The sequence below is a fragment of the Oncorhynchus tshawytscha genome, linkage group LG02 (genome assembly GCF_018296145.1).
Source record: "Oncorhynchus tshawytscha isolate Ot180627B linkage group LG02, Otsh_v2.0, whole genome shotgun sequence".
In the NCBI taxonomy this organism is placed as follows: Eukaryota; Metazoa; Chordata; class Actinopteri; order Salmoniformes; family Salmonidae; genus Oncorhynchus; species Oncorhynchus tshawytscha.
In genome coordinates this window covers 36,159,628-36,172,268 of record NC_056430.1, presented here as the reverse complement: position 1 = coordinate 36,172,268, position 12,641 = coordinate 36,159,628, and the positions used below count along the sequence as shown (strand labels likewise).

Sequence of the window (12,641 nt, the reverse complement as noted above, 5' to 3'; positions counted from 1 at the left end):
AGGTCATGGCACCCATCACTTGGCATGTTACCTCTTTGTGTGTTACTAAGGTCACTCTGAATTGTTTTCTCAGGAGCTCTGGACTTTGAGCACATAGAGGAGCAGGCAGAAGGGATATTTGGTGGAAGGTAACTGTTGTGATACACTAAACCTGCAGCAGTTTAGTTATTGTTTGATACTTGACCGTGTGTGTGTGTGTGTGTGTGTGTGTGTGTGTGTGTTCGCTCACACGTTTTATATATGTTTGCTTGTGTGTCCACATCCAGTGAGGAGAACACCCCGTTAGACCTGGATGACCACGGTGGTAGGACCTTCCTGAGGGTCCTTCTCCACCTGACCATGCACGATTACCCTCCCCTGGTGTCCCGAGCCCTCCACCTGCTCTTCAGACACTTCAGTCAGAGACAGGAGGTCCTACAGGCCTTCAAACAGGTACACTCCTACTACCCACCCACTGTATATACTAGTGATGCGTGAGTCAGCTGTTTTCTGACCTGCAGTTTTAAAACAAACTAAAAATCAGACCTTCACTTGCTAATGTAATATTATAGAAACCATGACCTACATCTCATTCAAAGTTGCCAATTCCAAATGCATGAGTAGATTGTATAAGCATTTCTCAGAAAGACTAGGGTTGAGTTTATCTGCATCACAAAAGCATAACCATTAGCTATAATTATATGCCCTTATTATAATGCACTTATTGTATGTCTGTCAGAATATGAATGCCTGCTAAATGACTACAATGACAGATGTACTGTTGTCTTGTCATACATGCAGAATAATCATACATATTCACTTTCCTAGAAGTTACTGTACTCATTGTCCATATTTTCCATTAGGGTATGTAGTCTACCCATGACCCATCACTCACACTTACGTAATATCCTTAGAATTATACAGTTATCCAAATACCACTTAGACTTTTAGTTTAGCTTGACCTGGAAATGGCTGCCTGACTTGACCAGGAAAACCTGCAGTTATAACCTCCGAGGGCCCAGAGTTTGTCCTAGTCAAGGCACATGGTCAGGTAAAACCATTGTTCGACTCTAATCATAAACAACCATCCCACACCTGGTATCCTCCATACTGGTGTCCTACTGGTCTGTTGTCCATGTCTCCAGGTCCAGTTGCTGGTGACCAGTAAGGATGTAGAGAACTACAAGCAGATCAAGTCAGACCTGGACCAGCTACGCTCCATTGTGGAGAAGTCTGAGCTGTGGGTCTACAAGAGACAGGGGCCAGATGAGGGCATGGACGCTGGGGAGGGCTCTGCAGAGTCTCAACACAAGAAGGTACAGTAGTAGGCATCCACAGACCAGGAGTTAGCCACCTAGCGCTTAACTCTCTGCAGTGGTGTAAAGTACTTAAGTAAAAATACTTTAAAGTACTACTTAAGTAGTTTTTTGGGGTATTTGTACTTTATTATTTCTGTTTTTGATAACTGTACTTTTACTTCACTACATTCCGAAAGAAAATAATGTACTTTTTACTCCATATATTTACCCTGACACACAAAGGTACTCGTTACATTTTGAATGCTTAGCAGGACAGGAAAATGGTCCAATTCACACAATTAACCAGGGATATTCTCTTGATATCTTGACTTCCTCTGATCTGGTGGACTCACTAAACACAAATGCTTAGTTTGTAAATTAGTGTTAGTGTTAGTGTGCCCCTGGCTATCTGTAAATAAATGTAAAAAACACGCATCACTTTTACTTTAGTAATTTTCTATTAAGGTATCATTACTTTTACTCAAGTATGACAATTGGGTACTTTTTTTTTTTTCACTGCTGGCTCTCTGTGTTAAACTTGTTAGCTAAGCTCGCTATCCTTTGTGAGAGATGCATTGGCTAATGGTCTTGTTCTGTTTGTTCGTTAGGGTGACTCCAACTCGGGTGGCTCAGACAAGCCAAGGAAACCAGAGAGCACCAGGAGCTACAACTACAGAGTGGTGAAGGAGGTGAAGTCTAAACAGTCTTTTTAACTTTTCAGTATACTGTATTATCTCTGGGATGGATAGAGCTATTGTTAAAGAGATACTGCAAGATTCTGGCAATACCTTTTTACTTACCCAGAGTCAGATGAACTCGTGGATATCATTGTTATGTCTCTGTGCAGTATGAAGAAAGTTAGAGGTAGTTTTGCGAGCCAAGTAAGGAGATCAATGGCTAAATTGCCCAGACTCTTGCCTTTTCCCTTTTAACATAGTTGAGCTAAACCCTCTCTCTTCACTTGTTTGTCTCCCCCGTGTGTGTATGTGTGTAGATTCTGCTGCGTCTCAGCAGGCTATGTGTTCAGGAGGGTCTGTCAGGCAGGAAGAGTAAGAAGCAGCAGCAGAGACTCCTCAGGAACATGGGAGCTCACACCGTGGTGCTGGAGCTACTACAGATCCCCTACGAGAAGGTACTGCTGTGTGTGTGTGTGTGTGTGTGTACTCGCGATCCTTTCATCCTCTGTGTTTTCTCCAGGGGGAGGATGTGCGCATGCAGGAGATCATGAAGCTGGCCCACCAATTCCTGCAGAACTTCTGTGCAGGGAACCAGCAGAACCAGGCTCTGCTCCACAAACACATCAACTTGTTCCTCAATCCAGGGGTGAGACAGACCGCACTGACCCACCATGACCTCACCACTGTTATTACTTTAACCTTGGCATTAGCACTGTCTTCCTCTAATAAAATAAAACCTGAGAGTTTATGTACATCAAGATTTCTGAAGATGTACCAATTCAGGGTTGATCCAGAATTAACTCTCTCTCTCTCTTTTGTATCTCCCTCCCTCCATTTATCTCTCTCCTTCCCCCTCCTTTCTCTCTCCCCTATCAGATCCTAGAGGCTGTCACCATGCAACATATCTTCATGAATAACTTCCAGCTGTGCAGTGAGATCAACGAGCGCGTGGTACAGCACTTTGTCCACTGCATCGAGACGCACGGCCGCAACGTCCAGTACCTCAAGTTCTTGCAGACCATCGTCAAGGCCGAGAGCAAGTTCATCAAAAAGTGTCAAGACATCGTCATGGCTGAGGTAACTATCTCATCCTCACCCTGTTGTCTCATTGCCAATTTCTTATTCTGTCCAGCCAGTCGTATGGCACATTCGTCATTAAATCAAATCATAACCACCCAATGAAATCAAATTGTGTCCTACACAGTTTGTTGTATTTATCGATCCCTATCCACACATAAAATACCCGGCATTCAACTGTTCCATAGTCTGTTTTGTTCCATTGACTTAGTATATGTTTCTTCTCTGTCCCTTTCTCCCCCTAGCTGGTGAATGCTGGCGAGGACGTGCTGGTGTTCTACAACGACCGTGCGTCCTTCCAGACCCTGGTCACGATGATGCGGTCGGAGCGAGACCGTATGGATCAGAACAGTCCTCTGATGTACCACATCCACCTGGTAGAGCTGCTGGCTGTCTGCACTGAGGGAAAGAACGTCTACACTGAGATCAAATGTAACTCTCTGCTGCCTCTGGACGACATAGTGAGGGTGGTCACCCACGAGGACTGTATCCCTGAGGTGAGCTGAGGAGCTTCAGGATGGAAGATGCAGAGTTTAGGGTTAGGGAGAAGGGTAGGGCTTAGGGAGTTGGGGTTCGACTTGAAGGTGTAGAGCAGGGGGCTGTGGATCCCCAAGTCTTCACAGGCCTGCCATTCATCATCTAACCTTTCCTATAATGGCCTGTCTGCCCTTGTTCCCGTCTCACTCTTATGGACAAGTCATTGTACAGTATCTGTCATCTTTTCGGTCTTAGACAGTAGTGAGCCCTACTCTACAGGGACAAACTCAGAACAACCATGGCCCCTAGATTAGTCAACTAACAGGCCCCAATCACTGTGCCCTGCCCTGAGCTAGAATCACATCAGGATGTATTCATCATCATTGTAAAACAACTCCTTGAGCTATGGACAGGGTGTAATGTGTGTGCTTAACGCTGTCCTCTCCAGGTGAAGATAGCCTACATCAACTTCCTGAACCACTGCTACGTGGACACGGAGGTGGAGATGAAGGAGATCTACACCAGCAACCACATGTGGAAGCTCTTTGAGAACTTCCTGGTAGACATCTGTAGGGTGAGAGACTTATACAAGACAGAAGCTGTGTTTGAATACTCCCCACACTAACCATACTATTTGATGTGAATTGAGTATATATTATGCTTACTGGTCATAGTATGTTGTACTAAATTCGCCAAAATATTAAGTACACACGCAGAGGACACTATTTCCGTACTTTAGGGACCTTGATGCAATTCCTCAGGAAATGGGTGTAGCATCACATCGTTTTCAGGTTTGAAGAAAATGGTAGAAAATATGCCACCGAAGTCCAACAATAGCAGATACTAATTATGACAAATGCTAACAATGTTGAGCAATGTAATAAAGTAATTACTTTTCAAATAAGTTACCTTACACGTTATGTTGGCTGACAATTTGTTAGCTACACTGTCCTTACGAACCACATAGCATATCTTTACAGCAGTATGTACCGGTATGTTAGCTAGCTACTTAAAGTTACTTGGCTTCTTATACATCAAACTTGCCAGTATATTAACTATAGGCTACCTAAATAACTACCCAATGTTTATTGACTTTATTATTCCTGTCATTCTTAGGTTAGCTAAATGGTATAGTCGTTGTGCGTTCTCAATGGACATTTGGGTGCTTTCGCAAATAATTAATTTATGAGTAATCAACACTGGTTGAATATGGCTGGTGTCAGGTAAGTCTGCAAAAAAGCGTAATTAAATTGTTGCCAGCAACACAGTTAGTCACCAACGCTCTGGATAACACGGAAACTGCCTAACCAGCTCTGCTAGGGCAAGTACAATGGTCAGATTGGTCTCATTTGTGTCTGGAAGTAGCTAGCAAGCTAGCCAACATTAGCTTGGGTGCTTGACTGCCGGTGTAAGGTCAGATCGCTCAAATCAAACATGCTCCTCGGCCCGAGCGTCCAGTGTCCTCTCCAAAAGCGAAATGATCTGAATTTACAAATGGACAATCTGACAACGCTCTGAATTTAAGATCACACTCTGGCAATCCATATTGATTTTAAGAACATATTGAATTTAAGAACACATCCAAATCCATAAAATGTCTAACTAATAATGTGTTATGCTAACTAGCTTGCAAGAGGTTGCATAGCAACAGCATCAACTTCCGGTAGACCGGCGAAGAGCTAGTAAACTGAAAGAATACTCTTCCATTTACAGTATACTAAAATGAACTAATAGTATGTAGTATATACTACATAAAGTATACAGTATACAGTATATACTTATGTAATATACAGTATGTTAGTATGGGTATTCGAACACAGCTAAGGTTTTTTCTAGATCAAAATGGGGCGTAGGTGGGAGGCGTGAACATGGGCGTGGCCATGGTACGTTCAGAACATTTGAGGCCCTCCTGTTGGCCACAGTGATAAAATGTTGCCGTTTTAAAGATAATTTCCTGCAATTCTACACATTTTGCCATGTGGCGGAGAAAGAATGTTGCTGAATTAAAGCAATTTTTTGCAGTTTTACATATTTTGCCATGAGGCTGAGAGAAATATTTACAGTTTTTAAGCACATTTCTTGCAATTCTACACATCTTGCCATGGCTTATGCTATTTGAGTGACTCAAACATTTGTAACGAAATCAATGAGGGCCCCATGCCATGACAAAAATACTCCTGAATGCATACCTTTTGGAATTTTTGATTCTCCCTGACTGTCTAGCTTTTATTGAGGTGATTGTTAGTTCTCAAAGCACCAACTAGCAGACGCTCTTATCCAGAGCAACTTTGACGCGCACAAGCAGTTTTGATGAAATTATTGTGTAAATGTATTTTGCAGCACATCACACGCAAAGCGGGTGGTGTGGTCAGCATGTTAGGCGGCCCGTTCAAGACTTTTCTAAGTAGAAATAACCAGGCAAGAGTTATACGTCTGAATGACTGATGAGAATGGATCAGGGTTTCAAACAAACTTTTCTAAAAAAAATATTAAGGAAATTTAGAAGGCCTCATTGGAGCACAATAGCATAATTATTAGCATAAATACAGTTTATCCTCCCTATAATAAACTGTAATATACTTCTAAGAAATCCGCCCCTTTTGAAAACTCATTGGTCCTTCACTATACTATACTTTACAAAGGCCTGGATTTCCTACAGTATTCAGAATGTATAGATGTCATAAGTGCAGTACAACTGCAGGTGAAACAGGAATGGGTTGTGTTCACCTTGTGACCTCTGCAGGTGTCCAACAACACGAGTGACCGCAAACATGCCGACACGGTCTTGGAGAGCTATGTGACCGAGACAGTCATGAGCATCGTGACCACCTTCTTCAGCTCACCCTTCTCCGACCAGAGCACCAGCCTGCAGGTAACCAACGGCAACCCACATCCCTACCCAGAAAAGAGAGGGACGTTCTGTAAGTGGAACCAAGGTCTTTCGGAGAAAGCCAGTACAACCTTCCTTCCTCTCAGTTTTCACAATCTCATTTGCCGTTTATGTTATCATTCTATCTTGGAACATGGAGTTTGTCATAATCCCTAGAGCTATCCTTAGAGGGCTGTAGCCTACTCCTGTCACAGTCTATAATGATTGTTATCATGGCGTCACTGAGTGATGTTTTCCTGTTGTACACGGGAGTCATAACCTTGGTAGACAGCATTTTGTAATTGTTTATCAATACCCCATCCCCTAGCTCTTTATGTTCAATGTCCATTCATCTAGTTCTTGGTAAACTGCTCTTCAATTCCTAGAATAAAAGGTATACCACCTTCGAGACCTTTATTATGGACATCTGCACCAATGTGGAGACTGTGTAAGAGAGGAGAGAAACCAGGTTATCAAGTGGCTTGTTCTGAAAATCATCAATTGTTTTATTCTTTGACTGCTTTTATCCTCTGCTGCAGGCCTCACTTTTGGGGAACCTGACAGAGGTATTTTATATACATTTTTTGAAATGGGGACCACACATGACTAGGTGTTAATGCACATGACTAGGTGTTAACTTTTTCAGCTGGGACCCCATTGTTTTCACCAGAATTTCTGGGGACACCATTTTTTTGGCCTAAAACTTCTGCCGACCCAACCACACCCTAAATCTAATGACACAACCTTTAAAATCGGTACATTTAGCCCCCATTCTGTCTTTGTAATTGTATTTTTAAATCATCTCTGTATTCTCTAATAAATCACTGTGTGTGTTTATTTAATGAATAATAATGTATTAATGTATTTCCCTGAGCCTCCTTTGGTCTGTGGAATGCTCACAGTTATCGTGTTGGCATTAGGAATAAATTTGAAGATATTTACATACACAGCCCTGATAGGTTGGTCTAGAGCCCGCCCCTAACCCAAATGAACAGTCATTGGTCTATTATAATCAGATCACATTGTGACACATCACATTGTAATCACATCCCAACTGAACTGGCTGAAATTCCAGCCATTTTTTTCAATCAGCTTTTACACAAAAAGAGTATTATTTCAACATCACTGCCACTTTAACAAATAACCTTCAATTCATTACATTACATTCATTACATTTTATTTCACAATTAAAATAAACCAATAAATACATTTACTCAATAAAATCAAATTTGTTAAATTATATTTAAGAAAAAAATCTGTGTATTGTTTCATACAATAATCTGTACTCTTAAGTATTCTGTGATGTGCACGCAGAGGAACTTGAAGCTTCTGACCTTCTCCATTGCAGCCCTGTCAATGTCAATAGGGGCGTGCTCCCCTTCCTGTTTCCTGTAGTTCACGAGCAGCTCATTGGTTTTCCTGGCACCACCCTGCTAAGGCTTTAACCTCCTCACAGTAGGCTGTTTTGTCACCGTCGGCGATCAGGCCCACCACCGTCGTGTTTTGGCTACTCAGTTATGGATGTACAGGGAGTACAGGAGGTGGCTGAGCACACAACCCTGAGGGGCCCCTCCTGTTGAGAGTCATCGTGGTGTAGGTGTTGTTGCCTACCCTCACCACCGGTCCAGATGCAGAGGGAGGTGTTCAAGGTGGCCTTGAGCTTAGTAACGAGCTTGGAAGAGACTATGGCGTTGAAAGCTGAGCTGTAGTCTCACATAGGTATTCCTCTTGTCTAGCTGGGATAGGGCACTGTGCAGAGCAATGGCGACTGCTTCATCTGTGGATCTGTTGGGTTGTTATGAAAATGTTAATGGGTCCAGGATGTCGGGTACGGTGGAGTTGATGTGGTCCTTGACCAGCCTCTCATAGCACTTAATTACAGAAGTGAGAGCTACAGCGATGATCATTAAGGCAGGTTACCTTTGTTTGCTTGGGTACAGGGACAGTGGTGGACATCTTGAAACTTGAAGATCAGACTGGGACAGGGAAAGGTTGAATATATCTGTAAACACTCCAGCCAGCTGGTATGGACATGCTCTTAAGGACGCGGCCGGGGATACCATCTGGGTCGGCTGTCTTGTGAATATTTACATGCTTGAAGGTCTTACTCAAGTTTGCCACAGAGATCGAGCGCTCACTGTCCTCTTCAGTAGCACTAGCTCTCGTAGGAGGAGCGGTGTTGATTAGCTCGAAGCGAGCATAAAAAGTGTTTTGCTCATCTTGGATAGAGACATCGTGTTCTCTACGCAGCTGGTTTTCCTTTTAGAATCCCCAATGGTTTGAAGTTCTTGCCACATGCATCTTGCGTCGAGGCCATTGAAGTGTGATTCCACTTTGTCACTGTACTAGTTTTTTGGCGTGATTGATTTCCAGATTGCGGCCACCGTGTTGTTTCACAGGGCTAGGTGGAGGTATGGTTTGTAATGGTGGAGCCTTAATAGTTAGTGTGAGTCGGAAGCATCCATGTCAAGTATACAATAACATGGTTATATAAACCTTACAGTATTATCTAGTTGATCAGTTTTTTATAACTCAATTATTCTACCTCTCACTCCCCTCCTCTCCTCTCCCTTTCCTAACCCTCCTCAGACCAGGCAGCCAGTGTTTGTACAGCAGTTACAGGCAGTGTTCAGAGTGTACCACTGTAACTGGTTGGTCCCAGTCCAGAAGGGTTCAGTGGAGAGCTGTATCAAGGTGCTGTCTGACGTGGGTAAGAAGTACAACACATTCATAACACTAACCCCCGATACTACTGTAGCTCCGATTTACATTTCCAACAAAGATCCCTCAAATTAACCTGGCTTCTATGACCTACTCTATTATATGCATATATTTGACCAACTGTATAACACTTTATATATTGGGGTTGTCAAAGAAATCCAACTTGATGTTAGCCATTTGTTGGTCATTTGTTAGTCAAATTCCCTGATGAGTCAGTGCTATTATGATTGGGATGTACTCTGAAGATGAGTGTTGTATGTCATCTTCCTTGGTTGTGTGTACAGTGCCAGTCAAAAGTTTCGACACACCTACTCATTCATTGTAGAAAAATATTGAAGACATCAAAACTATGAAATGACACCAAAAGGTTTTTAAAAATCAAAATATATTTTATATTATTTGCACACTCTTGGCATTCTCTCAACCAGTTTCACCTGGAATGCTTTTCCAACAGTCTTGAAGGAGTTCCCACGTATGCTGAGCACTTGTTGGCTGCTTTTCCTTCACTCTGCGGTCCAACTCATCCCAATTGTAAAGGGAAAGTGGGATACCTAGTCAGTTGTACAACTGAAAGCCTTCAACTGAAATGTGTATTCTGCATTTAACCCAACCCCTCTGAATCAGAGAGGTGCGAGGGTATGCCTTAAATCGAAATCCACATCTTCAGTGCCCGGGGAAGAGTGGGTTAACTGCCTTGCTCAGGGGCAGAACGACAGATTTTCTTTCCTTGTCAGCTCGGGGATTCAATCCAGCAACCTTTCCGATACTGGCCCAACGCTCTAACCACTAGGCTACCTGCTGCGAATTGGGTTAAATCAGGTCACCTGATGCAGCACTCCCTCACTCTCCTTCTTGGAAAAATAGCCCTTACACATCCCAGAGGTGTGTTGGGTCATTGTCCTGTTGAAAAACAAATTATTGTCCCGCTAAGCGCAAACCAGATGGGATGGCGTATCGCTGCAGAATGCTGTGGTAGCCATGCTGGTTAAGTATGCTTTGAATTCTAAATACATAATCGACAGTGTTACCAGTAAAGCACCATCACACCTTCTCCATGCTTCACGGTGGGAACCACACATGCGGAGATCATCTGTTCACTTACTCTGCTTCTCACAAAGACACGGCGGTTGGAACCAAAAATCTCACAGTTAGATTATCAGACAAAGGGCAGAGTTCCACCGGACTAATGTCCTTGCTCATGTTTCTTGGCCCAAGCAAGTCTCTTCTTCTTATTGGTGTCCTTTAGTAGTGGTTTATTTACAGCAATTCAACCATGAATGCCTGATTCACGCAGTCTCCTCTGAGCATTTGATGTTGATGTGTCTACTTGAATTCTGTGAAGCATTTATTTGGGCTGCAATCTGAGGTGCAGTTATATCTAATGAACTTATCCTCTGCAGCAGAGGTAACTCTGGGTCTTCCTTTCCTGTGGCGATCCTCATTAGAGCCCGTTTCATCATAGAGCTTGATGGATTTTTGCGACTGCACTTGAAGAAACTTTCAAGGTTCTTGAAATGTTCCGTATTAACTGACCTTCATGTCTTAAAGTAATGGTGGACTGTCGTTTCCCTTAGCTTATTTGAGCTGTTCTTGCCATAATATGGACTTGGTCTTTTACCAAATAAGGCTTTCTTCTGTATACCTCCTCTATGTTGTCACAAAACAACTGATACCTCCCCTATGTCAACACAACACAACACACAGCTGTTAATTGAAAGACATTCCAGGTGACTACCTCATGAAGCTGGTTGAGAAAATGCCAAGAGTGTGCAAAGGTTGGTTACTTTGAAGAATCTCAAATATAAAATATATTTTGATTTGTTTGACACTTTTTATGTTTACTACATGGTTCCATATGTGTTATTTCATACTTTTGAGGTCCTCACTATTATTCTACAATGTAGAAAATAGTAAAAATATAGAAAAACCCTTGAATGAGTAGGCGTGTCCAAACTTTTGACTGGTACTGAATGTGATAGCTAAAGGGCGAGCCATAGCCATCCCAGTGGATCTGGACAGCCAGGTGAACAACCTGTTTGTGAAGTCCAACAACATCGTTCAGAAGACAGCCATGTCCTGGAGAATGTCTGCCCGTAACGCTGCACGCAGAGACTCAGTACTGACCACCTCCCGAGACTACAGGAACATCATCGAGAGACTTCAGGTGGGTACACTGTTTGTGTGAGTCTGTCTGAGGGACGGTGCTAGGGAAATGTAATCCCTCCTAAATTCATAGATATTGCTCTACACATGCAAGGACTGACAGACCATGACATCCAAGCGATAGTTTTAACCATTTTGAAGCTATACATAGTTTGTTTACATTCTTGTTGTTTATGAACAATGGATTAATAAAACCTTATATTTTGGGTTATGATAAAGACAGACAGTTGTGTTAAGCTCATAAGCCCATTATAAGATATATTCTTCAAGAATCAGTAAGTGAATAAAGAATTGAAATGACAGTTATCAACTTCACAAATCCCAGACCAGCTTAAATTTTTTGTGCCTCAGTGTGTTAAAGGGATAGTGCGAGAATTTGGCAATTAAGCCTTTCTCTACTTACCCAGAGTCAGATGGGCAGTTGTGAACTAGCACAATTGTTAGCTATGGCTCACAAAAAGACCTTCAACTTCCGTCAAAGACACACAAAAGGTATGAGTTTCTGACTCTAGGTAAGTACAAAAAGGGCTTCATTGGCAAAATCTCGCACAATCCCTTTACCACACTGAGGCACAAAAAGTTAAAGCTACAGTCTGGGATTTGTGAAGTTGGTAACTGTCATTTCAATTCTTTATATTTACTCATTGATTCTTGAATAATATAACTTATAAATGCCTCATGAGCTTAGCACAACTGTCTTTATCATTAATTGACAATCTTACACTATCCCTTTAACTCGCTCCCTTTTTCTCTGCCCCTCTTTCTCTCTCCCCCTTTCCCTCCCTGTCCCTTTGTCTCTGTAGGACATAGTGTCAGCTCTAGAAGACCGCCTGCGTCCGTTGGTCCAGGCTGAGCTGTCTGTCCTAGTGGATGTACTGCATCGGCCCGAGCTACTCTTCCCTGAGAACACTGACTCCCGCAGGAAGTGTGAGAGTGGCGGTTTCATCTGCAAGTACGTGTCTTCACAGTAACAATCCCACCCCACACTAAACAACGTATACAGTGTATGGGATAGTATGTAGCAGAGGTGGGACCAAGTCATTGTTTTACAAGTCACAGGTAAGTCTCTCAAGTCTTAGCACTCAAGTCCCAAGTCAAGTCCCAAGTCAAGACAAGCAAGTCCCGAGACAAGTCTCAAGTCAAGACCGTCAAGTTTCAAGTCTTTAACTTTGAGTTTCGAGTCCTAAACAAGTCATAATGTGCTCTTTTTTCACATTTATTTAACCTCTAGCGACGAGCAATCCCGTATCCGGGATCGTAATTATAGCCTCAAGTTCATTACCATAACGCAACGTTAACTATTCATGAAAATCGCAAATGAAATGAAATAAATATATTGGCTCTCAAGCTTAGCCTTTTGTTAACAACACTGTCATCTCA

At 42.6% G+C, this 12,641-nt stretch overlaps 1 protein-coding gene across 3 annotated transcripts in view; it reads left to right on the top strand.

The window, feature by feature from the left end:
• LOC112262812 (inositol 1,4,5-trisphosphate receptor type 1) overlaps positions 1-12,641 on the top strand; it is a 160,083-nt gene that overhangs the window by 88,073 nt on the left and 59,369 nt on the right. For all 3 annotated transcript variants that reach the window (XM_042297436.1, XM_042297427.1, XM_042297424.1), the window contains exons 25-37: positions 74-128; positions 267-432; positions 1,125-1,295; positions 1,886-1,966; positions 2,272-2,409; positions 2,475-2,600; positions 2,831-3,031; positions 3,277-3,528; positions 3,957-4,082; positions 6,252-6,380; positions 8,967-9,087; positions 11,078-11,262; positions 12,065-12,213. In XM_042297436.1, the coding sequence (XP_042153370.1) occupies positions 74-128; positions 267-432; positions 1,125-1,295; positions 1,886-1,966; positions 2,272-2,409; positions 2,475-2,600; positions 2,831-3,031; positions 3,277-3,528; positions 3,957-4,082; positions 6,252-6,380; positions 8,967-9,087; positions 11,078-11,262; positions 12,065-12,213 (1,900 nt within the window). The remainder of the gene's footprint in view (positions 1-73; positions 129-266; positions 433-1,124; positions 1,296-1,885; positions 1,967-2,271; positions 2,410-2,474; positions 2,601-2,830; positions 3,032-3,276; positions 3,529-3,956; positions 4,083-6,251; positions 6,381-8,966; positions 9,088-11,077; positions 11,263-12,064; positions 12,214-12,641) is intronic.